At 48.6% G+C, this 27,421-nt stretch overlaps 1 protein-coding gene across 2 annotated transcripts in view; it reads right to left on the bottom strand.

Annotated features, from left to right (window-relative positions):
• PLB1 (phospholipase B1) overlaps nucleotides 1-27,421 on the bottom strand; it is a 149,649-nt gene that overhangs the window by 82,533 nt on the left and 39,695 nt on the right. The window contains exons 10-18 of one of the 2 annotated variants that reach the window (XM_017877010.1): nucleotides 23,977-24,072; nucleotides 23,178-23,257; nucleotides 21,853-21,928; nucleotides 20,533-20,637; nucleotides 19,053-19,109; nucleotides 13,432-13,503; nucleotides 12,276-12,350; nucleotides 9,490-9,553; nucleotides 319-377 (exon numbers count right to left, since the gene is read on the bottom strand). In XM_017877010.1, coding sequence (XP_017732499.1) covers nucleotides 319-377; nucleotides 9,490-9,553; nucleotides 12,276-12,350; nucleotides 13,432-13,503; nucleotides 19,053-19,109; nucleotides 20,533-20,637; nucleotides 21,853-21,928; nucleotides 23,178-23,257; nucleotides 23,977-24,072 — 684 coding nt within the window. The remainder of the gene's footprint in view (nucleotides 1-318; nucleotides 378-9,489; nucleotides 9,554-12,275; nucleotides 12,351-13,431; nucleotides 13,504-19,052; nucleotides 19,110-20,532; nucleotides 20,638-21,852; nucleotides 21,929-23,177; nucleotides 23,258-23,976; nucleotides 24,073-27,421) is intronic. The other variant, XM_017877011.1, reaches the window with a different exon arrangement.

Genomic DNA, 27,421 nt, shown 5'->3' with positions numbered 1-27,421 from the left:
GCTGACCAGCTGTGTGACTTGGGGTGGGTCACTCCTGTCACCCACACTCCCTCTAGGGTCCCTCCACTTCCTGCTCTCTCCTTCATCTCAGCATTGGGGGAGGAAGATGAGACCAGAATGGAGGTGGGAAACCATGATGGGAAGTGAATGCTGTTGAATGCCAGAGTGGGTCAGACAATGGAGAGATGGAGATCAGGACCCGAGATGGCAGCATCTAAGAGCCAGGAGTGAGACCTTCTCTCTCCATTTTCCTCTCCAGGTTCTCATATTACTCAAAAGCTTTTCCCCTCCTGCCCCTTCTGCATCAGGGTCACTTACCGTGAGAGAGTCACCCAGGGCTCCAATTACGTTGATGTCAGCCGGCTTCAGCCTATGAACTAAGAATATAAGCAGGAGTGAGTGGAAAATGGGGCTTCCAGGAAAGTACTGGACCCATCTACTCTGAAACAAAGGAATAATTTCGAGGATAATGAAGAAAAGTCAGTTTTACCACCAAGACACCTTGGATAAAAGACAGGAAAAACTCATTCTTGTCAATGGGCTCTGCAGTGCCAGCCGTGGAGTCTGACTGCTGGCTTCCTCTCTGGGGCACCTGGACACTGGAACAGCAAGCTTAAAGGTGGATCCTGCTTTGAGTGGGGAGCTGTGTTCGCGTTTGGTGAGACCAGATGCCACAAGGTGAGTGGTGGCAGGCCCTTGGCAAGGTGATTTGGGAGGAGGGAAGGAATTGCCATGGAAATGCAACCAATACTTAATCTATTCTAGGATCTGATGATATTTGGGATAAAATATTACATCATCCTATCAAAATCAGTTCAGTTTCTCTAAAGTGAAAAGGGAATACTTTTATGCCACTGACTATTTTTTTTTTTTTTTTTTTTTTTTTTTTTTTTTTTTTTGAGACTCTGTCTCGCTCTGTCGCCCAGGCTGGAGTGCAGTGGTGCGATCTTGGCTTACTGCAACCTCCACCTGCCAGGTTCAAGCTATTCTCCTGCCTCAGCCTCCTGAGTAGCTGGGATTACAGGCACGCATCACCACACCTGGCTAATTTTTGTATTTTTAGTAGAGACGGGGTTTCACCGTGTTGGCCAGGATGTTCTCAATCTCCTGACCTTGTGATCTGCTCGGCTCGGCCTCCCAAAGTGCTGGGATTACAGGTGAGAGCCAATGCGCCCAGTTGACTGTTTTTTAATTGAGATGAAATTCACATAACTAAAATTAACCATTTAAAAGTGAACAGTTTAGTGGCATTTAGTACGTTCACAATGTTGTGCAACTATCACCTCTATCTAGCTTTGAAACATTTTCATTACCCCAAAAGGAGACCCTATACCCATTAAGTGGTCACCTCCATTTCTCCCTTCTCCCAGTCCCTGGTAACCAATACCCTGCTTTCTACCTCTATGGATTTATCTATTCTGGATATTTCATGTACATAGAATCATATAATATGTGACTTTTTATGTTTGGCTTCTTCTATTTTGCATAATGTCTTCAAGGTTCAATTATGTTATAGCATGTATTAATACATTCGTTTTATTTTTATGTTTTGAGACAAAGTCTCACTCTGTCACCTAGGTTGAAGTGCAGTGGCTTGTGATCATGGCTCACTGCAGCCTCGACCTCCTGGGCTCAAGTGATCCTCCCATCTCAGCCTCCTGAATCACTGGGATTATAGGCTTTTATGCCTGGCAAACAAGTTAGGAGTTTAACATAGATATTGCTATATATGTAATTACTCACATACACACACAGATACTATATCTACCTACCTCTTTACCTTATACACATAAGAATGTGAATCGTAGTGTATTTGGGGGACCACACCTAGAATTCTTTAAGCTATATATAGCTTGGTCTCTCAGGTCACAAGCTCACCTCCCACTCCCCCAATTACCTCACCCCAAGGTCACCTCACCCCCAAGGTCACCCTGACTTGGCCACAGCTCCACCTTTGCTGATGTGCTTCTGTTGTCTAGTGGTGCAACGCTGCACTAAATTGTTGCAATAGTTCTTGTGGCTTGGAAGAAGCCTAGTACGGAGTTTGTACCAGGGAGTGGCCCACCCTGGTACATATCAGTGGGCCATTGCTTAAGAGGGATAAACTGAAAGTTGTCTGCAGGAGGCTTTCTCAACAGCCTTCTTTGTAAAAGACAGCTTATAAAGCCTGTAGCGTGACCAGATTACAACCCCAGCACTTTGGGAGGCCAAGACGGGCAGATCACCTGAGGTCAGGAGTTTGAGACCAGCCTGTCCAAAATGACGAAATGACGAAACCCCGTCTCTACTAAAAATACAAAAATTAGCCAGGCGTGGAGGTGTGCGCTTGTAGTCCCAGCTACTTGGGAGGCTGAGGCATGACAATTGCTTGAACCTGGGAGGAGGAGGTTGCAGTGAGCCGAGATCGCGCCACTGCAAGCCAGCCTGGGAGACAGAGGGAGACTCCGTCTCAAAAAAAAAAAAAAAGCTTGCAGGCCTGCAGTGAAACACAGGATGAGATGATTTTGACACAGCTGGCCTACATATAACCCACAGCACCCGTCAACATCCAAATCGTGGCTGTGGAATTATACCTGTGCAGGAAGCCAGATTAACACTGAGTGGAAAACATACTCAGGGACTTCCAGGTCTCATCTCCTTCCATGGAGACATCTTGTCTACTTCCTTCCACGCTGTCTGCCAGTGGGGACAGCCACTCCCAATGAGGATTTGCTCTCATTGGAAAAGTAAAAGTTCTTGCCTCTTCCTACGAAAGGATACATAGTTGTAAATATATGCGTGCAAAATATATAGAGCAGCAGTCCTCCAACTTGAGCCTGCATCAGAATCACCTGGAGAGCCTATGAAAACACAGATGGCTGGGTACCACCTTCACAATTTTTGACTCAATAGGTCTGGGGTGGGCCCAAAGATTTGCATTTGCAACAGGTTTCCAGGTAATGTTGATGCTGCCAGTCCAATCTGGGTACCACATTTTGAGAATCACTGATAGAGACACTTGGTCTCTATCAAAGTCATTGACTGCAGTCAAGTACTGTGCTTGGACCTGAAAAGCCTGGAATCAAGCCCAGGAGGCAGAGGCTGCAGTGAGCTATGATTGCGCCACTGCACTCCAGCCTGGGCAACAAAGTGAGCCCGTCTCTAAAAAAAATACACAAGTAAAGATTTGGCTGCATGCAATGGCTCACACCTATAATCCCAGCACTTAGGGAGGCCAAGTTGGGAGGATCACTTGAGCCCAGAAGTTTGAGACCAGCCTGGGCAATATAGTGAGACCCCTTCACTAAAAAAGAAAAAAAGACTAGAGTTGTTTCTCCCGTGTATATGTATACATTGTCTTGTGGCCCTCACAACTGTAGCTGCCATTGCACAGACTGATGACAGCTCTGTCTCTTAGATTCAAGAGGTGCTGAGTATCTTTCTTCAGTGTTCTTTCCCCTCCCCCTCACCATGCCTTGAATCCACCCTCACACACACACACACACACACACACACCCCATGCACACACTCAGCCTTCCACATGATTATAGCCTACTTGGCTCTTCCCAGTCATCCACAGCTATACCATGTGGTTAGAAGAACAATATGAAGGCCGAGCGCAGTGGCTCACACCTGTAATCTCAGCACTTTGGGAGGCCGAGACGGGCGGATCACGAGGTCAGGAGATCGAGACCATCCTGGCTAACACGGTGAAACCCTGTCTCTACTAAAAAATACAAAAAACTAGCCGGGCAAGGTGGCAGGCGCCTGTAGTCCCAGCTACTCGGGAGGCTGAGGCAGGAGAATGGTGTGAACCCGGGAGGCGGAGCTTGCAGTGAGCCGAGATCGCGCCACTGCACTCCAGCCTGGGCGACAGAGCGAGACTCTGTCTCAAAAAAAAAAAAAAAAAAAAGAAGAACAATATCAAATCACAAAGCCAGCTGTACACATTAGCGCATGTCCACTAGGCTGAGCAGGAGAACTTTAAAATGACCTCTTCTCAAATAAATCAGGTGATGGGGTTAAAAAGGCAACAAAACAAAAAAATAAGACCTTCTCCCTTCAACTCTAGAGTGGTTTATTTTAGCTCCTGGTGATAACAGTCAAACACTATATTCTTACTGCCATAATGCATCATACACTGAATCCTGTGAACACTAGCTAGTGTGCAAAGGTTAGCGGAAATCTTTGGGGCTGGAAAAATACGGAAGAGATAGATAAATTTGCTTCAAAAGTATTATCACTACAGTTTGCTAAAGAGGCAGCTGAAACCTACCATTCCTGTCTCCTAAATTTGTAGTAGGCAGAACACACACACATACACACACACACACATACCTATGTTTATGTCTATGTGTACGCACACATGTATAGACAGACTGATTGGTCTACAGCTATACCACCCTGAACATGCCTGATCTCATCCGATAGACTGGTTGATTGTGGTGGGGGTGGTTCTCCAGTTGGTCATTCTGAAGGAGTCTCAGGAAGAGATACAGTAATAAACTAGATGAAGCAAACCTGGGTGGGAGGAGTTGACTTAATCTGGGATTTTATTGTTAAGATACAGCACATCGCATTTCATTGGCCTAATTTCCGTAGACCTTGATTTGAGGTTTGTTAATGTCATCATTAATGACAAATACAGCTTAGAAATAGAGTAAAGCACTTTAGCAGTTGCTCTCCCTGGAAAAAGAACTATTTAGTGATAAGATTACATTTGTATGGGCTGATTAGCTAAACATTATCTGGTACAAACTGTCCACCACCTTGAAAGAAGCTGATAAATACATCATTAACTCATCATGATTTCTACAGAGGGGGCCTCTTATCAGAAGGCCATCCAAGCCACGATGAAGTATTACAAATAGCAAGGAAATTGCATACTAGACTGTAGAGTGGGGACACTGCCCACTGTACACGGAAGGTCACACCCAGGAGAAAGGCTTGGCTTGCTGGGGCTTTGTCTTGTGTAACTCAGCAACTTAAACCACGTGGGGCCCTAATCTGAAAAACGTGCTTTCTCTCAATTATCACCAAGCATTGCCCAACCCATTTGCCGTCTGATTTTAGGGACTTATGTTAAGATTTCCACAATGGCAGTAAGCGGCTGCCTCCAGATTGGAAGCATGTTTTGCCTTTGGAGTCTTCGGTGTGAGTTTCCGTGAACCAATGTGTGCCTTCCACAGGGGAGCTCAAGAAACGCGTTAACTGGAATTAAAGGCTAAGTGACTCTGTGACAGGGACTTTACAGATCTCAAAGTTTTAGATGATGAAAACCATAGGGCAGGGAAACACTTACTCCTCTACGTGTTGGGCGAGTTTGAACTCACTCAGTAGGCTGGTTGTGCCCAGGGACAAGCAGGCTGTTATTTCCCACAGAGCATCATTCCTTCCCGATGACACCGTAGGTCAAGTCACAGGACACCTGAGTAGGTGGTGACCACAGAAACAGCCTCATGACCTACACAGCACATTGCACTGCGGGCTCACGATGAGATGATGCCCCTAGTGAATGACCATCCAGTGCTGTAACCTGGTCATTTTTCCTATTGACTTCTGAAGAGCTAATTTTAGCCAAATGGGTCAAATCAATGACCTCAGGGACTTAGCAAGGAATTGATGGCTTAAAATAAATGAATGAACTGTTCTGGTTTATACTATTGGTGACAGCAGCACGTAATTAGCTTTGTGGATCCTTATTTGCAAAAGCTCTGAATTTTTCCCACTGTGTGGAATTAGCTATCAAGATAGCCACCTTCATCAGAAAGTCAATAAGCCATGTCCCCGTGACTCCTCATTGTCACTCTTTTATTTGCAAAAAGCGACTCCTTTTCTCGCTGGGAAAATCCTAAGCCAACTAGTAGGCCCAATCTGTTTTTCTTGGTTATGCTAACTATGTTAGGGACAGGGCCATCTAGCAATGGAGCATGATGTAAGTGTTCACAAAGTTGTAAAGTCCATAGGAGAGAGCACTTGGTCAATTGCATCTATGTGCTGACTAGGAGGAAAAAGTTGCAAGTTTTTAGTTTTTACTGGTTACCCAATACCAATTGGTTATTAAAAAATAATCACTTACATTAACTCTATGTGTCTCATCCCAGGGCCCCGTAGGTCATTGGATAAAGCACATCACTCATGAGCTCTGAAGTGTACTCAGAATGAGGCACCTAAGTTGCCAGGGCCACGGCCTGTTGATGACAGGTAGCATCTCATTTTGAAACATCATTTTTAATGATGTTTAGATGCATGTATCTGTGGTCAGTTTGGAGAAGCACTAGAAAATGAGACTATAAAGAAGGTTTATTGAAAATAACTTTGGACCAGCATGGTAGCTTATGCCTATGATTCCAACACTTTGGGAGGCTGAGGTAGGAGGATCATTTGAGCCCAGGAGTTCGAGGCCAGCCTGGGCAGCTTAGTGAGACCATGTCTGCTGGACATGATGGCATGGGCCTATAGTCCCAGCTACTTGGGAGGCTAAAGTGGGAGGATCTCTTGAGCCATGGAGGTCAAGGCTGCAGTGAGGTGAGACTGTACCACTACACTCCAGCCTGGGCGACAGACTGAGACCATCTCAAAAAAGAAAAAAAAAAAAAGAAAGTAACTTTGAAGGCAAAAAGCAAAACAGTTATTGTAAAAGATATTCTTAGTGAAAAATTGTTTTAATGAAAGGCATTTTGGTGTAGTTGATTTTTTTCAATATCTTTTTTCAATCCTAGGGATTGTTGATCTGATGATTTAGAAATGCTCATTCAGATTAGTTCAGCAAACATTTATTGGGCTCCTACCATGGGCTTGAGTCATTGGAGGTATAAAGATAAGATGATCTCCTCTTATAAGACATATCTCAGGTTATTTTGATTAGAAATTACAAACATGATGTCCAGAAGAGTGCATGACCTCACCTGAAATACATGATTCACACCAAAGGAAAATAATCATATGCGCCTGTGCTGTCTTTTTACCTACCCCATCAGTCACAAGGATGGTTAGAATGTTCAGTCAAAATCACTGGCACATGGCTGGGTGCAGTAACTCATGTCTGTAGTCCCAGCTTTGGGAGGCCAAGGCGGGTGTATTACCTGAGGTCAGGAGTTCAAGACCAGCCTGGCCAACAGGGCAAAACTCCATCTCTACTAAAAATACAAAAATTAGCCAGGCGTGGTGACAGGCACCTATAATCCCAGCTACTTGGGAGGCTGAGGCAGGAGAATCGCTTGAACCCGGGGGGTGGAGGTTGCCGTGAGTGAAATCACGCCACTTCACTCCAGCGTGGGTGATCGAGCGAAACTCTGTCTCAAAAAAAAAAAAAAAAAAAAGAAAAGAAAAGAAAAGAAAAGAAAGAAAATCACTGGCACAATAATGAAATGTATTTTTCATTATTGGCCAGTTAACTGTGACCGTTTTTCTGAATGACACTTTGCAGGTGCGACTCAGAAGTGCGGGCCCAACACTCATCTGTGAGTGCTGATTCCAGGTGGAGAGTGAGTGAGTGGGTCCCATGCTCACCTTGGTCAGATCGGGGAGCCTAAATCTACCCATCTTGTTATTATATAAATGGCTCCTGTCACCACAGGATCTCAGATTTTAAGGCCTTGAGATTTATTGATCTTCAATCTTCAAGTGCTGATAAACATACTAATCTTCAGGGTCAGGGAATAAGGAAGAGGTTTACATTTTACCCAGCTTTTAGACGTTGAGATATGCTCTAATGAGCATGGCTGATTATCACTGTCATGACAGAAACATTATCTAGACAGATTACAAAATGCTTTAGAGAGCATTCTTTCAGAATAAGATTAAAAAGGGAATGGATATGACTTTGCTGTAAATGTGTGTGGCTATTAAAACATTCAGATGTTCTCTCTAGACCAGGTGAGCTGGTTTATGCCTGTAATCCCAGCACTGGAGGATCACCTGAGCCTGGGAGTTCAAGATCAGCCTGGGCAACAGTAAGACCCTATCTCTTAAAAAAAAAAAAAAAAAAAAAAAAAGGCAGGTGTGGTGATGCATGCCTGTAGTCCCAGCTGCTTGGAGGCTGAGGCAGGAGGATCACTTGAGCCCAGGAGGTCGAGGCTGCAGTGAGTCACAATCATGCCACTGTACTCCAGCCTGGGCAACAGAGTGAGACTCTATCTCAAAAAAAAAAAAATTCTCTCTCTCTCTCTATATATATATCTATAGACATACACCTATATATACACACATCTATCTATATAAACACACATCTATCTATCTGTGTCTATACCTAATCTATCTATTTTTGAGTAAGGGTGTTTACCATAGGAGGGTCTACATATGAAGCTGATAATTTATTTCTGCTAATAAAATCCTGCTAGTAAACTAATAGGAATGAGTTGGCACCATGTATGGGGGGAAATAAAGACTAAATGTGTATATGTAAAATCTATATCCCCTATTCCATTCTTCTGCAACTTAGAACAAGTATCAGTTATATACCAAGGTTTTGGTTAGAATATTTTTAACTTCCCTGCCAGCCATGTGGCTTAGTTGGAGCATGGAGAGCTACGGCATGTGTGAAGGGCAGCCAAGCATTTATTTGCTCTCCTGATGCTCAGCACAAGAAGATAATCTGAGTACAAAGATTTGCATCCCCGGAAGATTCTTGCTAGGCACTATGACATCCCCAAACTTCATTTTCTGTTTTTTTACAATTCTGAGGCCATGAGAGGCAATAGATCAATTAGAATGTAAACTCCTGAAGGCAAGGAGGCACTCAACAATCCTCTAACACACAAATGAGTAAATAAATGAACAAATAAATGGACATGTGAGTCCCCCTTTAGGATCAAGCATGGGAATCTATAACACTGCTACAGATGCTCCTAGGCTGATGTTTTGAGTCAGTCAGGTCACCAGATGTCTGTGACTTCCCACGGTTACATGCCCATAGCTATCACCCCCAGGCTGCCTTGCCTGGAGGCAAAGGTATAGCCCTTAGGCAGACCGTCTTTGGGAAGGTTGCTGATGACTGCCTAGAACATCCCATTTTGTGACCCAGCAACAGACATTTTAGAAATACTGAGAGGCAGTGAAGATGGCACGTTCATAAGACGATGTGCTTTCCTGCTCTGCGTGGTGTCTGAGTGCATTCTGTATGTGAGTGAACCTGCAGGCGACTCAGACAGGGACTATGGACTGGCTACTTTTGCTTTCTGCTTAAAGGCAGTTTTGCTCTTTTGGAGAACAAATTCACCCATCAAGGCTTCAAGGCAGGGACCATGGCAACTCACACAACTTAACACTGGGTTCTTTGCAGAACATGGCCTGGTACAGGGTTACTGCTCAATAAATGCTTTCTGATAATGATATCACATTTTAGTTAAAGAATAATCAGACACAGACATGGCCTTACAAATATACATAGAGTTATTTCCATTGCCCCTGAGAAACCACTCTGGAGTATTTCAGGTTATGTGGAAAGCCCTTACTTGGATGATTTCAGGCCCTGACAAATTTAAAAATCCCTGGGTGCAAGCTGTGTACCTGAGGTGGGAACCGTATCGGAGGGGTCCTTGTCAGGACATCTGATTTCTGTTCCTTCTCTTACCTGAAACGAGACACACAGGGAAATAAGGAAAATGGATTTTGCTAATTGGAAATGGGTAAGTGGGGCCTCTATTTTGGAAAACATCATTTAAGATAAAGTAAAACTTTGATGTCTTTTAAGATTTCTCCCTCTCCTTCAACACTCATATCCAGTTGTCCACATCTTTTCCAAGTGTTCCCAAATCTGTTCCCTCTGCTCCAGTGCCTCTGCCTCCACCTAAGTTCAGGCCTTTGTTATTTCTTGCCAGAATACTGCAATGATTCACCAGTATCATGGCCATCTGTCCCACAGACTTGCTCCTCACCCTCTGAATCTATCCAGAGTAGTTGGTTGTTCTCAATGTGATATGATGTGTCACTCCTCTGCCCAAGTTCTCAGTGAAGGCAGGGATTTTTATCTGTGTTGTTGATTATTGTGTCCCCAGAGCCTAGAACAGTGCCTGGCATAGTGGATGCTCAACCAATATTTGTTAGTTGAACAAATACATTACTACTCTGTATTAACTTCAGCAAAAAGTCCTATCTCCCTAGCATGGCCTAAGAGGCCACTAAACATTCTAAACCACCAGCCCTTGACCTAAGTCTCCATATTTTCCTGCATCCATGCATTTGCCCAAGTATTACCCTCTCCCCTTTCCCTTTCCTTCCTTCTGTTTGCTCACCCTCCCATCGATCTGCCTCAGCCTTAGTCACCCTTCAAGACTGAGGTCATGGGCATCCTTTGGAAAGCCTTCTTCAACTTTCTCCTGTCTGCGTTAGTTTCTCTTCCTCTGTGTTCCCAGAATACCCCATGAAAACATGCATTACCGTACCTATTATAGTACCATTGTGCTATAATTGCCTGTTGACTTGTCCATTTCTCTACCAGACTGAGTTCTAGTGGTATATAGCAGATAGTTAATAATGTGTCCTGAAGAATTGTATCACTGCTTTTATCCAATGATAATGATAGCAATACTTACATAGAACTCATGGTATGTTAGATTCTATTATAAGTGCTTTATACTTACTGACTTATGACAATTTATTAATAACTCCACAAGGTAGGGCTATTACTGTCATTATTTTCCAGGTTAAAAAACTAAGGCACAGAGAGGTTAAGTATCTTGCTCATTGACACAGAGCCCATAAGTAGAAGACTCTGGATTTGAACCGAGAGCTGGTTACTTTACCTCATTGTGCCATGCTGCATCTCAGGTTTACCCTCATTGCTATGCTGGTTAGTGTGAGTCAAGTTGATAAATCGAGTCTCTCACATTGTGTCCCTCAGGGTGGAAGCCCAGGCCATCAACTCTGCCTCCACTATTTGGAGTAAATCTCACTCTTTTCCATAAAATAGGAAGGGAAGGATGTCACTAGGACCAAATTTGTCTCAGCACCCCCCAGTCCCCGCTTCTCTGGGAAAGAAGACATCAACCCTCGAGTGTTCCTTGCTTTCCCAGAGGAGCTCAGGGTGCCCTGCCTACTCTCCACAGGAAGTCTCATGGGGAGACTCCTGAGAAAAGCAGTGATCAAGGCATGAGTGCCTGTCAGGGGCCCCCCACCAGTGTGGACCCACTCAAGGGCTTTTGAGTTCCACACTGTCTGGGTTCAGACCTCACCACGTATCTCTGCTCTTTGTTAATTTTCTCTTCAGATGAAGTTCTCAGATGATTTTAGAAGAATTTTTCAGAGATTTGGGAAGGGTCAGAAGAATCTGTCTTACATCACAACAGATTGGGAACAGGAGGTGCTGGGCAGTACACACTCTCTGTAAAGCCCCTATGCTGGTTGCGGAGGAAGCTCTGAAGATAAACTGTGGGGGAGACCTGCTTCTAGGCACCCAGGGGACGGCCACATGCTGGATCCTTCTCCCTCCTCCAACCTGTCCTGACTGAACATCAGCGGTCTATGGCAGCCCTCCATAGGTCCAGAGGCAGCGGGAGTTTCAGGACGTTAAGAACCACATGGAATGGCTGAGTATAGTGGCTCACATCTGTAATCTCAGCACTTTGGGAGGTTGAGGTGGGTGGATCATGAGGTCAGGAGTTCGAGACCAGCCTGGCCAACATGGTGAAACCCCATCTCTACTAAAAATACAAAAAATCAGCCAGGTGTGGTGGTGTGCGCCTATAATCCCGGCTACTCAGGAGGCTGAGGCAGGAGAATCACTTGAACCCAGGAGGCTAAGGTTGCAGTGAGCTGAGATCACACCATTGGACTTCAGCCTGAGTGATATAGCGAGACTCTGTCCCCTCCTACCCGCCAAAAAAAAAATAAAAAAAATAAAAAAAATAAAAAAAATTGTATTGAGGTTGCAAATCTGGCCAGTTGATCTGCTTTAAAAAAATCCAGGCCGGGTGCAGTGCTCGCATCTGTAATCTCAGCACTTTGGGAGGCTGAGGCAGGCAGATTGCTTGAGGTCAGGATATCAAGACCAGCCTGGCTAACACGGCGAAACCCCATCTCTACTACAAAAAATACAAAAATTAGCCAGGCGTGGTGGTGCGCACCTGTAGCCCCAGCTACTCAGGAGACAGAGGCAGGAGAACTGCTTGAACCCAGGAGGTGGAGGTTGCAGTGAGCCGAGATGGCGCCACTGAAACCCAGCCTGGGCAACAGAGCGAGACTCCATCTCAAAAGAGAGAAAGAAAAGAACCACGTGGAAGGTTCCAAAGATTCAGCAAGGAGTGCAGCCCCTGGTTCATTTGCATGTTTGTCAATTACAGAAACCCTTTCCTTACCTCAAGCTTGTCTCGGGGTTTCTGCAGTCTGGTCAGGTAGTTGCTGTTCCTGTAGCTGAACAGATAGGGGCTCTCCTGCAGGGAAAGGTGACATATTGGAATCGCGACCCAGAAGTCTGTATCCCTTAATTATCAGGCTTGAGCATCCAGTGATGCTTTTGGCCAACTCGGAACATTGACATCATGTTTCCAACGAGGACCAAACCATTCTCTGGCTCTTCTCTCTGGTCCCTAAAGGACTCATGAATGCGCTGACATTTCCCATTTGTGACACCAGACTCTCTTGCTCTTTACCCTGGAGGTTCATGCTACCAGGCTAAGTACATATATTTTGATGAGAAGGGAATCTAATTTTAAGCTTCTTGGCAGCCAAAGCAAAAAGGGAAACAAGGTGAATTGTATACTTCTTATTGCATAGTAACAAAAAACTTACCAATTCATCAAGAAAGCCAAATACTTGACTAGCATTAAATGATAGACTAAAAATGCAAAAAAATTAGGTGGGTATGGTGGCACGTGCCTGTAGTCCCAGCTACTTGGGAGGCTGAGGCAGGAGAATCGCTTGAACCCGGGAGGCGGAGGTTGCAGTGAGCCAAGATTGTGCCACTGCACTCCAGCCTGGCAACAGGGCGAGACTCCATCTCAAAAAAAAAAAAAAAAAAAAAAAACTCATTCATTTATGTCCAGTTATTTTGTCATCCATTTATTTGGAAATATTAATTATAAGCCTACTACATACTAGACACATATTTAAGATGTAGTCAAAATGATCTCCCTTTCAGGCACCTAGATTCTCACCATCCCTCCCTTCTTTGCCACTCTGAGGTAGAGGAAGGTCTGGAAATGGCATCTGAGGCAGAGGGCCAGGACCCAGAGGAGATACGTGGGGGCAGCATTTGGGGCCAGGTGAGCTGTGGCCTTGTTCCTATGCCTTCCACAGGCATGGAGGAGGCTGCTGTTTTGCTGAAACAGCTCTCGTGGCCCACAGCTGTAAACATTAGGCCTGCTATGTATGCAAAACTGTGTGCAGGCCCAGAAGAACAGAGCCAGGACTCTTATCTCAGTTAAGACCCACGTCACAGCAAAGCCCACTTGACCACCCCCCCGCCGCGCCCTCGATTCAGTAAGAGTCCCTCCCCTGCCCAGTCCCTCCTACCTGAGAGGGACACTTCATTGGCCTCCTGTGTTTTGCACTCAGTGGCTCATCTTTCTCTCCTGCTGGCTCCATCTAGAAAGGAACGTGGGCTTTAGAACAGGGAAGTTTTGTGCAGGTAGCAGCCTGCCAAGCCACCAGTGAGAAAGACTTATTAGTCCAGCAGCAGCACCAGGGAACGCATTAGAAATGCACGTGACCAGCCCCCATCCCCAACCGACTGAGTCTGAGACTCCGGGGCTGAGGCAGCAGTCTGTCCCTGGGACAGCTCTCCAGGTGATTCTGAGGCACACCCGAGTTTGAGAACCACAGAATGAGAGGAAGCTTTTTTTTTTTTTTTTTTTTAAATTGAAGGGACTTCCTAGTCTACCTCTCCTAGAAGGAGAAGCTGCACAACAGAGGTTGAGGTGGGGCCCAGCCAGCCAGGGCAGAGCTGGGACTCCAACACTGGTATCCTGAATCCATCCAAACATCTCGTGATGGGTCATGCAGCTTTCTGATCACGTGTGGGCCGGTTATCCAGCTTGGCTTCTTGTCTCCTCCTTGCTGCCCAGCTACTTTCTGGCTCACGGATTCAAGTTCCCTTAGAGAGGAGAGCCGGTATGGGAAGGAAGGGCAGATGCATCGCTTTTGCATAAAGCATGTCTTCTTTCCCAAGTCCTGCCCGCAGCCTGTGTCCACAACCCAAACGTAGGTAAATCTGTGCACAACAGAGAATGAAAACCCTCCGTTCCCTGAGAACTGCTTCCACAGCTTTGAGGGAAGCAAGTTATGGGGCCTAGGTCAAGTCTCACGTCTTTCACGGGGTCACAAATACAGTGACGTGGAACACGGCACAGCCAGCACTCACAAACCGCTAGAGTATCTAGTGTGCCAGGAGTGGGTGGTGTGGTATCCGCTCTGAAATAGGCAGCTACTTAAATGACAACCACAAAGGCCATCAAATGACATCTAATAACACAGATAAAATATTTATGGTATAACAGCAGGAGAAACCAGCAGATTATCAACTTAGTAAAAGCATTAGACATAGGGAAGTGAAGGCCGTTGAAGAATTAGAGGAGGGAGGGATTTTTTTTTTAAGTTTTTTTTTTTGTTATTTTAAAATGTTCATTATACATATATAAACACTTAAAAAGAAAAACGCAATGGCTTGGAGGGATTGCAGATTTTCTTCTGCATGTGCTATTTCCTACTGTTTGAGAACCAGTTTTACTGTCATCTGGCTGCCCACAGCTGCTGGGCTCTGCTGGTACCTCTGGCCCTCACCTCCCCTTCCAATGACTCTGCCAAGGGACGTGGGAAGCTACTGGATGGGGCAGCCTGTCTGGCTCGGTTGAGGATTTCAGATTCCTCAGCGGTATCTTACCCCAGCATCTGTGCCCCAGTAAACAAGAAACAAGAAAAGAACTTTACCCTTAGTGGAACTGGCTCTTCAGTCAGACTGAAGGAGAACCAGATAAGGAGGCATAATTAGCTGAACATTTGGAAAAGGAGTGGCAACTCTCTAACTCAAGGCCTAGGGGAGGAAATAGACTCCATGCTTCTTTTTGTTTTATTCTGATGGTGGCCGCTCCTAGAAACAAGGTCCCCCTGGAACATTCAAGGCGGCTGTGAAAAGAAGTACTGAGCAGGCCTGGGTGAGGGCCAGGTGTTGATCTGTCTTGACACCTTCTCTTCCCCATTTTTTTTTTTTTTCTTTTTTGAGACAGGGTCTCACTCTCATTGCTCAGACTGGAGTGCAGTGGTGTGATCACAGTTCATTGCAGCCTCGACTTCCTGGGTTCTGGTGATTCTCCCCCCTCAGCTTCCTGAATAGCCGGGACTATAGGCGTGTGCCACCATGCCCAGCTAATTTCTCATATTGTAGTAGAGGCAGGGTTTTGTCACGTTGCCCAGGCTGGTCTCAAACTCCTGGGCTTAAGCATTCCTCCTGCCTCGGACTCCCAAAGTGCTGGGATTACAAGCATGAGCCACCACACCCACCTTTCCCCAGTCTTCCAAGAATTTAATCCATAATGGAATCTGGAAAGAAACCTTGAAAGAGCCATATCTAAATGATTCTGATAAAGTGGATACAGCAGAAACCAGTTTTTTAAAAGGGCCTCAAAGAAGGAAAATTCATAGGTTTTCCCAAGAAGCCCATTTCTGTTGAGAACATTGTCCTAAATATCTCTTTAGGAGTCTCCTCCATCCTCCTCGCTTCCATTTATTCCCTTTACACTGACTCTGACCCTTTCTTCTCCTGCATCCCCAGAGAGGATGGAAACGACACAGTTACTTCAAATAATTTCTTGTGTGTGCCTCTTTCTCCTGCCCCGCTGTGAGGCCCATAAACACACGTGCGCTGCTATTTACTCCAGGGACAACCGGGGCCGGTCTGGGCTTCCACTCCACTCTGCACATCTCGCCAGCATGGCTTCCCTGCCACCGAGGAATGAACTGCTGTGTGGAAGGGGTGAGGGCAATGACCTTAAAAATCCTCTTTGAGCAGCAGAATCCTCCCTGGGCTGTGAGCAATCCCCAAGTTCCTTATTCTGCCCATGGCTTGGGCCCCTGGTGTTGACTTGGCATAAGGTGGGGTCAGTGATTGCGGAAAGGGCCAGAGACATCAGTTCCCTAAAGGCGGGTCCCTTCAAAACGACCGATGTACAAGAATTACCAGAAATTATTGAGGCAGCAGCAGAAAGGGCCCAGGGAACGAACCGTGTCCCAGACACAAAATCCTCCTCGGCTTGGCACCAGTACAAGCTTCAGCCTGGAGGCCTCACTCAGCCAGGACGTTCCAGGCACGTTTAGATGGGGCTGCTGTCACCTCCCATGCTGGTGTGTGGAGGTTTTCCTTTGCTGGTCCTCAAAGCTCACCTATGCTAGGGCTTGGAGGATGACGGAGGGAGGGAGGATGCTGACATGGTCTGGGTATGTGGCTTTGTAGGCTGCAGAGCTGAGAGCTCCTCTCCTTCCCCACAGTTGTGTCCAGGGGTGATTGAGGACAGAGTGGTGGACCTGGACTCCTCGTGATCATGGGATTCTGCCGGTCCCTCTCTGCTCCCCACACAGAGGGTAGCCCTCACCTGGACTCTGTGTGTCTGCGAGGGTGGACACAGAACAGGCACACCTGCTTTCCACCGCGGTGTCCCAGTCCAGCCCAGCAAAGAATCATAGATGTGGTGGCAGAGACTCCTGCCCTCCCTGCACCTGGAGGTCGAAATTAGTGAAACCAAGGGTAGGAGGAGCCCAGTGCCCTCCTGTATCTTCGACAAGCCCTCAGGTACTGGCTAAGGGTGGTGAGACCTTTTTGGCAGGTAGAGAAAATGGACACCCTGAAAGACCATGTGACTTGCCTCAAGAAACCACCGAAAGTGGGACTGAAACCAGAGCCCAGGCTTTCTGGCTCCCGTCCAGTGCCCTTTGCCCTAACCTGTGACACTCGTTGCTTCTCATGGCTGAATTTGGGTCTGCAGGGGCTTCTGATGTGTTCCAGCAGCTGTGCTGGATCTGGGAACTGTGAGATGGTCTGGCATTTTGCTTGTGAGGAAACTAGGGACTGGGGATGCTTGGGGGAACCCCCTCTTATCCTGTCTCTCCCCGCTCCACATGTCCCTGCTGGCTGAGGCCACAGGAACCTCGGGTTTGCACTGGGAAACTGGACTTGTCGTATGGGTGTGGAGAGAGGGAGGTCACTGCTTACCCAGGAAAGCCACATCCTCCTCCCCTTCTAAGCCCTTGTGACACTCTCTGTGTCACAGGCCTTTGGCCTTGAGGGTGAGACCTTCCATTCCTGTGTACATGCTCATCCTGACCCTCAAGTAGTTTTAAGAGACCGTACGTGGGGTGTACCTTATTTGTATGCACGGGACCATCACCCGGCAGCTCTGTAAAGGTGGTTGTGATTGTTATTGCTACCACCATCAAGGACAAATAGCATGATGAAGGGAGAAAGCGATAGGAATCCAGCCCCTCCCTGGACCTGCCCTCTCCAGCTTCTCTGTCTGGTGCTCAAGGGCTCCTTTCATGCTCGGAGCCGTATTATCTCTGTATCTCTTCTCTTATCAGACAGGCCTCTTCCTGCCCTTGCTGCTGCATCTGACGCGTTCTTCTCTCCATGCCCTTTGCTCACAAAGGTCCCTTTGCCTGGGAACGCCCTCCCTGACCTCCTCCAACACATTTCACAAAGCCCATTCAAATTGCTTCTTCATGGGCTCTCCTGGCCTCATCGTTCACATTGCTTCCTGGTGCATGGCCCAGCACATCACTGCTGGCTAAGTCCCTGTGGACTCTTGTTCCTCTGGGCTGTCGGGCCCTTCCCAGCTACGCCTGAAGCCTGGTGAGGACAGAAGCCACATTTGGTGGGTCTCTTGTATCCTTCTTGGAACCATGGAGGGTACAAGGGCAGGGCACAAGGTGGTATGGCACCTCCAAGGGCAGGGCATGTCACAGGTGTCCTTTTGTTGGTTGGGAGAAAGATGGCAGGAAGGGAGAGGTTTGGCTGCAGTGGAATCATCAGCCCTGCTCTCCCTGAGAGAGGGCTCGGGAGAGCAGTCCCTGCTGGAGGGGCCAGATTCCTCTTCTCTGCCCATCATGGGAGATCAGCAGCAAAGTGGATTTCTGGGGACATATTCCCTGCAAGTGCCAGGCACACTGAAAATCGTCCCTATTCAGAGAACTCAAATGCCTTCTTCAAAGGACAGTATGTTTCCAGTGTCTGGGACTGTCGGAGGCTGTGCCCCTTCCCTCCCTGCACTCTGTTTCACACTGGCTCACGTGTGCTGAAATGTAGCTGTCCCTGGTACTCAACACACTATGTCAGTTGTAGAGATGGATCCACAAAAGAAGAACAATGAATTTCTGTCACTAGAATTCTAAAAATAAGGCAGCTTGGGTGGGAAGAAAATAAATGGCAAAATCAGGTCTCCGTCTGATGCCCTGAAAAGGTTCAAAGCCTTGATGTCACATTCCATCCCCTGACTAATCCCAGATATCCCTGGGGGCGGGGCGGGGGGAGGCTTTGGAATCTGGGGAAATCCTGTTACAGTTACAGTAAAAAGGCCAACCAATGTGGAGTGCTTACTACAGGCCAGGAGCGAGCTGCGCGCTAGACATGTTGGGCCAGAGACTGACCTGGATTTTGCAGAACGAGCATTGAGACCTGAGTTCACAGAGCTTGCGAGTGGTGGGCTTAGCATTCCAATCCAGGCCTTCATCACGCTGAAGTCCATGCTTGTCCCAGGCACCGCCCTGGGCCTTGACCACCGCACGCCACCGCCTAAGCGCGAGGCCAGGCTGACCAGGAATGGTGAGGGGAGCGCACTCCCCAGGGTTAGACTCAAGCAGGTCTTCCACACAGACTCTGAGAAACGGCCCTGCCTCTGGGAAAGCAGGACTGAGGCTCCGGTGAGACCCCTGCTGCTCACTGGGCTGGCTGCAGCCCAGTACGTGTGGCAAGGCAAACTCTCATTCAGTCAGAGAGGGGCATCACCAGGAGAGAGAAGCATCCCTGGTGGCCCAGAACCATTGTCCTGGGATCCTGGGGCGCCCTGGGGCCCCTCCTAGCACGGTGGGCTCAGTGGTGGTGGAGACCCTGCCCCTCCTCTGTGGGTCCCACCCCAGTCCCATCTACTCACCATCCTATTCCAGAGATGCCAGGCCAGTGTGGTAGAATCCTGGAGTGGGGGGTCCTCCTGAAAGAGAACCAATTGACAGCGGGACCTTGTGTCTCCCCAGGAATGCAGCGGACCTGCTGCACACTTTGAAGCCCTCTCTGGCGTAGAGTTGGGGTGGCCTGATCTGTCCAGGCCCTTTCTCTCAGCCCCTCCTCTCATTAATAACAGGGGCACTTATGGAACCACTGACGGGGGTCAGGGCTCTGAGGTCAGGGCCTGCAGGAGCAGGTGGCAGCTCCATGTCATCATGGGGTTCTCTGTCACTGAACCAAATAGTGGAAGGAGGGGGTGGCAGGGAAATGATTCAGGTGTGATCTGAATAGGAGGATGAAGGAAGGGAACGTGAGCTAATATTTCTCTTCATCCTCTTAAACCATCACTTTAAACACTGTTTATGGCATGGAGATGGCACAAGGATTCCAACAGGCAGGAGCCAGAAGCCTGGAGGGAGGGACTGTCCCCAGACACAGGACTGAGGCCCCAGAGGCTGCAGAGACCTCAGTCAGCAAGTGTGGACCAAGTGCTACATGGTCTGGGCGGCCCCTTGCCCAGTGATCTGGGGGAGGGGGCAAGGGAAACTCAGATTCCCCTCCCTTCTAGAGATGGATGGAGAGGAGCGTGCAGCAGGAGGGACAAGAGCTGGAATCCCTGGAGATTCTCTTTGGAATAACCACGATGGCCAAGAGGTACAAGTGCTTCCCCAGCACCAGACGCCACTCTACGTCCCCCCAAGTATTAACTCATGTGGCCCTGATGGCCACCGAGAGGGAGGACATGTTACTAAACGGCCCTGATTTTACAGAACAGAGTTCAATACCTTGTCTAAGGTCACACAGCCGGCCACCCCAGAGCCAAGAGGGGAAGCTAGGCCATTCACCCTGGGCTACCTTGGGCTGCCCTGCCTCTAACAGCCCGTCTCATGTGGGCTGTTCAACCCTGTGAGGAAATTGTACAGGAAAGTATAAGAGAATATGGGGGTATTTCCCCTAAGACTATGCATCCTGGGTTCAGGAGAGCTGAACTGGGCTGAGTCTTGTTGGGGTAACGGTGGGAGAGGGGACAGGAACAGATGTATGGCCCAGGCCTTCTCCCCACCACACTCTTCACAGTTTTTTTTTTTTAGACTGAGTCTCGTTCTGTTGCCCAGGCTGGAGTGCAGTGGCAGAATCTCAGCTCATTGCAGCCTCCGCTTCCTGAGTTCAAGCGATTCTCATGCCTCAGCCTCCCGAGTAGCCGGGATTACAGGCGCTCACCATCATGCCTGGCTGATTTTTGTATTTTTAGTAGAGACGGGGTTTCACCACCTTGGCCAGGTTGCTCTCGAACTCCCGACCTCAGGTGATCCGCCCACCTCGGCCTCCCAAAGTGCTGGGATTACAGGAGTGAGCCACCACGCCTGGCCCCAACCACCCTCTTGATACGCCATGCAGCCCCCACTTACCGAGGGTAGAGATGGGGTGGTTTCATAGAAGAAAGGCTGGAAAACCACCGTGAAGGACTCCTGCTCACTGTACCTGCTGGAGGCCAGGAGGCTGTTCCAGGCTTCCTGGAGAAGGGAATAGAGAGGTGCCCATCCAGGAACATGAGCGAGGCAGAGCCGGCCCCAGCCCTGACCAGATCATCCTCAGCAGCCCTGGGACAGAATCTGCCCCTCGTGTTGTTCTCAAGTGCTATTCTGAAGCTCCCTCTTGTCTCACCCTTCAGGGCTCTTTGATAGCTGAGCTGAGTTTTCATTTGTCTCTGAAGTGCCAGCATTAGGTAATATCAGAGACAGACCTAAAATATATTCTTTAGAAGCTTAGGAATGACAAGACAGCCCAGCGTGTGGCAGGGCCCCCTGCTCTCTTCAAGAGCTAAGTTTGGTGGAGGCAGGGGCCTGAACCACTCAAAACATGTTGTCATTGCCAGAGCGAGAGAGGTGCCATGCAACTTCAAATAAAAATTCATATGTGAACACATGCTAACAGAAACTGTGCTTTGTGCTGTTTGCTAAGAGGGATGATGGCTTTCATTGAGCCCTTCATCCTTATTTATTTACTTGACGGAGTCTCGCTCTCTTGCCCAGGCTGCAGTGCAGTGGTGTGATCTCGTCTCACTGCAACCTCTGCCTCCCAAGCTCAAGCGACTTCTCTTGCCTCAGCCTCCCGAGTAGCTGGGACTATAGGCGCATGCTACCATGCCTAGCTAATGTTTGTATTTTTAGTAAAGACGGGGTTTCACCATCTTGCCCAGGCTGGTCTTGAACTCCTGACCTCAAGTGATCTGCCCGCCTCAGCCTCCCAAAGTGTTGGGATTGCAGGTGTGAGCCACCACACCCAACCCCTTCACCCTCTCTTGAGGTCTCTTCTGTGAACTGGAATGTGCATCTTCAGGAGCCCTGGTTTGCCTTGGGGCTGTAGGCTGGGGACAGGCACACTGGGCAAAACCAGTTCACCCGCCCCAGATGTGGTACTACAAGTGGCACTGATGACCAAAAGCATTCCAGAATGAATCTTCGAAGTTCCTCACTATCTTTTGCCTAAAGTGCCCCCACTGTCCCCCCACTCGCACCCCTACCAGTACTGCAGCCCCCATTTTACACGCAGGAATCCCAAAATCACCAGCACGACGTGAAGCAAGAGCAGCTCTCTTTGCTCCTGACTTAGTCCCGAATTCAGCTGGAGACGTCCTAATATGAGCAAACTCAACTAATTGTCCCGTTCTCCTTGGCGACCACCCCACCCCTGCGAGCCAGCAGCCTGGGCTCCCAGGGTGGGCTCACCTGGTAAGACCACTGCATCACCACCTTGGCCAGCCTGGAGGTCTTCTCTGAGCAGTTGCAGGGCTCTGGTGCAGGGCTGCAGGTTGAAACACACCAGAAATGAGAGAGGGGAGGCAGTGTGGGGGAAGAGGGTGCATCTAGGCCACCTCTTATGGAAGAAGGGGCCTAGGAGTTGCTTAAGGAGTAGGGACAAAGAAGCTTAAGTCTTAGAGGACACAAATGTTGGGAAGAACAGAGGGTGGGTGGTCCCTTCCTGGGGGGTGGGTATGGGATGGAGGGAAGCTCTCCCTGGGGGGTGGGTATGGGTTAAGGGGTGAGAATGTGGATGGAGGTGAGCTCTTTCTAGGGGGTGGTATGGAATGGAGGGAATCCCCTGGGGGGTGGGTATGGGTTAGGGGGTGGGTATGGGATGGAGAAGCTTCTCTGGGGGGTAGGTATGGATGGAGGGTAGCCGTCCCTAGGGGCGTGGTATTGGATTTATAGGGGTGGGTATGGGGATAGAGGGAAGCTCTTCCTGGGGGGTGGGTATGGTTAGGGGTGGGTATGGGGGAGGGAAGTCTCCCTGGGGGGTGGGTATGGGACAGAGGGAAGCTTTTCCTGGGGAGTGGATATGGGATGGAGAAAAGCTCTTCCTAGTGGATAAGTATGGGATAGAGGGATGCTTTTTCTCCCTCTTCATCTCTCAGTCCTCCTCCTCCCCGCTCATTGCTCTTCACACCAGACACCCACATCCCATTCTCCTTTCCCTACCTTCTCTGTCTTGCGTCCTCTTCAGAGCCCTCCTTCCCCTCGGTACCCCCTGCTCTCCTTTCCAGCACCCTCTTTTCTCCACCACCCTTGCCCTGACTTTTTCTACATGAACTTCTTTTCTAGGTTCAGAGCCAGAATTCTTAGGATTTGGCTCCAAAAAGTTTAAAGTCTATGAACATTTTCAGAAATATATAGGAATCAAGTTCTGTGAAGTTAAACTACATTTAGGCTATGTTTTTCTATCCAATTTCCAGAAGTAACACTTCTTAGCTTATGAATGTTTTGCCAAGGCGAACTCTCAAATCACTCTGGCATGGAGGAGAGCCTCTGGCACGACATCAACCAGACCGAGTATTTTATTCTTTGACTCAGTCCCCAAAACAATGCTTGGCAGGGGCCCCGCCCCACCCCGACTCTGCCACTCGCTCAGGTGTCAGCTCGCACGTGTTTCTTGGCCTCCCTTGGCCTCTGTTCTTTAGGGACCCTCACAGATTAAGGCACATGAAGGGCCCCCACAGGACGCACACATGACAGCCGTGTCACAGATGCATGTCTCATTCCCCTTCCCCTTTTACCTGAGCCAAGTGCCCTGATACCGACGAGAGACCTCTGCAACCTCAGAGAGGTCCACCAGGTTTACAAATGCTCTGGGGACCTAGGAGGACACAGAGAGAGGAAGGTGAGTATTTGTCAAGTCGCCATGGCTGCTGGGCTTTCTGGAACTCCTGCTTGGGCCCCGTTTGGGGTGTGGTTGAGTGTGATGGGCCTCCCCTTGATTAACTTGGCATGATCCTTTGGGAGATGTTTGGTCGGGGTCAGTCCGCGCTGCCAGCCCTGCATCTGTGCCATCCAGAAACAGGACTCTCTGTCCCTCACGGTGGGTGGGGGAGTCTCCCACCAGTGTCCACGGGGGAGTGAGATCACTGGGGCTATGGGCCTGCAGCCTCCTCCAGCAGAAAGCTGCCCTCCAGGAGAGCAAAGCGGTAGGCAGAGTCACAGCAACCCCCAGCCGATTCTCAGACCCTGCAGCAGCATCATGGTCACTGAGCAGAAAGGTCTTGAAAGTCCTCAGGCCCCCTCCATCTCATCCTTGACCCAGACTCAGCTAGAGAGTGGCCTTAGGGAAGAGCAGGGCCACCGAGGACTCAAGGAAGAGTCGAGTTTCTCTCAGAAGTTTCCTTTGCAGGAGCGGAGTGCACTCTCCTGGCCCATGTTCTCATTTGAAAGGATGAGAAGATGGGGTTCTCTAAAGTTTCCCCTTTTCCAAGGGTCCCAGTCCCCCTCACAGGGGTCCATTTCCCCACCCTGGTGGAGGCCATGTGAGGGTAAACGGGCCCCACCGCCCTCAGGGGAGCCCTGGGCCCACGGCCTCACCTCCTGCTGCAGGTAGTCCAGCACCCCCATCAGCTCGTCCATGCTGCCCGCCACAAGCCCGTTCTGTGAGAGGAGAACCGTGCTGAGTGAGGGTGCCTGCAGGAGGACCACGAGGTGAGGCCACCCAGACTCACAACAGGCCCATCCCTGCCAGGCAAGACCACGGGCAAAGGTCCCATCTAGACCTGGCATTCCACAAACAAAGATAGAGTTCCCATAGCTTCCTAGTTTTGTCTTTGTTTTGTTCATCCATTTTCTCCCCAACCCATCATCCACCAGGGAAAAACCGAACTCCCCCTAGCTGACAAGTTTCACCAGGAAAGGGCAGACTCAAAGTCAGAGCAAGATCAGAAATACCTGGTGTGATTCTGAAGCTCACACTGAGGGACGGGAGACTTACTCCCAAAGACTTGAGGAGTCACTTTTCCCCAAAGAAAATCAGGTCCAACAGGGAAATACAATTAACCCTGTATTTAAGGCCCCAGGTGGGCCTCAGAACCTTTGCGCAATCCTATTTTATCAGCCTTTCTCTTGCCGTGCTTGCTCTAAGATAAGGGTTCCTAGAGAACGAGTGTGAGTGGGCCCTGTCACCTGAGTATTTAAAGACATCTCCCACCCACCCAACACACATACCACTCCCCTTCCTGCAGGTAATGAAAATCAACAAATGAAGGACCTCAAAAATGGACCTGCTTTACCTTTTTTTTTTTTTTTTTTTTTTTTTTTTTTTTGAGATGGAGTCTCACTCTTTTGCCCAGGTTGGAGTGCAGTGGTGCGATCTCAGCTCAGTGCAACCTCCACCTCCTGAGTAGCCGGGATTACAGGTGCCCACCACCATGCCCAGCTAATTTTTGTATTTTTAGTAGAGACAGGGTTTCACTATGTTGGCCAGGCTGGTCTCAAACTTCTGATCTCAAACGATCCATCTACCTCAGCCTCCCAAAGCACTGGGATTACAGGCTGGGTACAGTGGCTCACGCCTGCTTTACCTTTTCAATGTGAAAATAATAAAAATTACAAGACAAACTCCTAGTCGCCTGCAGACTGGCTGTCCCCTAAGGCAACTTGGCTCAGACAGGAAGACAAGGAAGGCCAAGGAGCTGTTCTGTTTCCCGGAGGGGACACAGGCAGTGACTCTGGAGACAGCTGTCAATCTCCCGGGCTGGCATCGCACAGGAGGAAATGCAGTGTCCCTGTCTCTCTGCCCCTTCACCAGCTGTCTCTGTTTCGGTGTGAGGCTGGCTTCCGGGAGGCCGGTTCAGCCAGGTCTGTTACCATAAAGCCTTCTGTCTAGTTTTCTCCTAAGTGAGCCACTCCCTGACCGTGACATCAAACATCACCCTTTCTTTCCTGAAAACCCTGGGGGGAACTGTGTCTAGAGGCACCCTCGCTGCCCATCTGTACCATATCCACTGTCCCTGGAGAGGAGGGGGACCCTGCATGGCCCTCCCTAGAGTGTGACTCTTGCTGTAGAAACCCCTGGTCGAGGTGTTTGCTCGCAGCTGCAGAGGGAATTGGGGCCTACCCAGTCATTCCAGGCACTGCATGGTTGTCGCTCGGGACACCAACTGTCCCCATTTCTCAGTAGAACACATTATGCTCCTATAAGATGTTCCTTCTCTATAAGGTCACACATAATAAATTCCTGGAACCCAAAGTCAGGAAAAAGCTGATTTCTTCAAATGAACTGGTACATTTCCATTTGTATCATTTGCCCCCGGTTTGGAAGAACGTCTATTATCAAACATGTGCCTGAGACCCAACTTTAACTCTTTCTAATAAATTATTTTCTCGGGGTTTATACCAAGGAATGGGATTATTCAGTCAAAAACTAGAAACACGTTTAGGTTTCTTGACTCACACAGCAGTGTACCCTCCAAAAGGCTGCCACCTGTAGTTAGAGACACTTACAAGGGATAAATGTGTCTGTTTTCTTGTCATCGGCTGTTTTTTCATTTTCCTCTGATTTTTAAAATCTTAGTCATGAATAAAGCTAAATTTAACTAGAGAGCAGCAAGCAAGTGTCCAGACACAAAAAGCATCCTCAGGTCACTGCTGTGAGCCAGGTTATCATTCACCTCCAAAGCACCTGCCTTCAGAGCCATTGTCACACCTAAGGGATAATTCCTGACTTGACTCTCTGACTTTGGTCGTAAGAAACTCCTAAAGAACAACTGGACACAGGCCCTTATTTATTTCCCATTAAAGGAGGCCAAAGGTCTCGTGGAAGAGAATTCCAGGTCCTAAGCTGGGGCAGGACAGTAGCTCAACATTTCCTCTTAATGGTAAAATGTGTTTTTCTCGTGGGAACTCTTAGGAAAACCTTGACACATGCTCTGTAAGGTCAGGTGGCAGCCGGTGCCCACTTTCTCAGCATTTACCCACAGAAGGATCTCCAGTGGCCCCTGTGTCTCTACAGCAATTTTTTTTTTTTTTTTTTTTTTAAAGACAGAGTCTCACTCTATTGCTCAGGCTGGAGTGCAGTAGCATGATCTCAGCTCACAGCAGCCTCTGCTTCCTGGGTTCAAGTGATTCTCCTGTCTCAGCCTCTCGAGTAGCTGGGACTACAGGCATGCGCCACCACACCCAACTAATTTTTGTATTTTTGGTAGAGACCACCATGTTGGCCAGGCTGGTCTCGAACTCCTAACCTTAAGTGATCCACCTGCCTTGGCCTCCCAAAGTTCTGAGATTACAGGCATGAGCCACCATGCCCGGCCATCTACAGAGCACATTTTCACAACCACCAAGGGAGAGCTTATACCTGAGATGTGCTTTGAGAAAAATAAAAATGCCACGTAAGAACTTCTCAAACAAAGATGCTGAGCTATAGCATAGGATTAGCTTAAACAGGGAGGTGTGGCCAGAGGTACCACTAGGAGGTGAGTGTGGGTCTGGGCTGTGAGAAGGGCAGCACCAGTGGGCCTGGCCAGGGGGCCAAAGGAGCCAGGCCTAGGAGCCATAGGGCCTCTGGGGGAAGTGGAAGTGGAGGTGAGATTTATTCCAGGCATCAAAGCTTTGGTGGGTTTTGTGCGACAGGTAAAATCAAGATGGAAGAAGAAATAGAATAAAGAGGGAATTTGAGTTGATGCTGGCAGGTGTTGCTATCATTAGCTAAATTTATGGACATCAAGTTATTGGTTTACAGCTGTTTAAAAATGAGGAGGCATGATTACTTTTGTCACATGTTTTGAACCAATTAAAAGTGTGAGCTGGCTGGGCGCGGTGGCTCACGCCTGTAATCCCAACACTTTGGGAAGTCGAGGCGGGCGGGTCACAAGGTCAGGAGATCGGGACCATCCTGGCTAACACGGTGAAACCCCGTCTCTACCAAAAAATACAAAAAAAATTAGCCAGGCATGGTGGCGGGCACCTGTAGTCCCAGCTACTCGGGAGGCTGAGGCAGGAGAATGGCATGAACCTGGGAGGTGGAGCTTGCAGTGAG

Source organism: Rhinopithecus bieti, unplaced genomic scaffold, assembly GCF_001698545.2.
Source record: "Rhinopithecus bieti isolate Rb0 unplaced genomic scaffold, ASM169854v2 scaffold_7681, whole genome shotgun sequence".
Classification (NCBI taxonomy): Eukaryota; Metazoa; Chordata; class Mammalia; order Primates; family Cercopithecidae; genus Rhinopithecus; species Rhinopithecus bieti.
The sequence above is the reverse complement of the archived record's forward strand: the minus strand, read 5'-3'. Positions and strand labels throughout refer to the sequence as shown.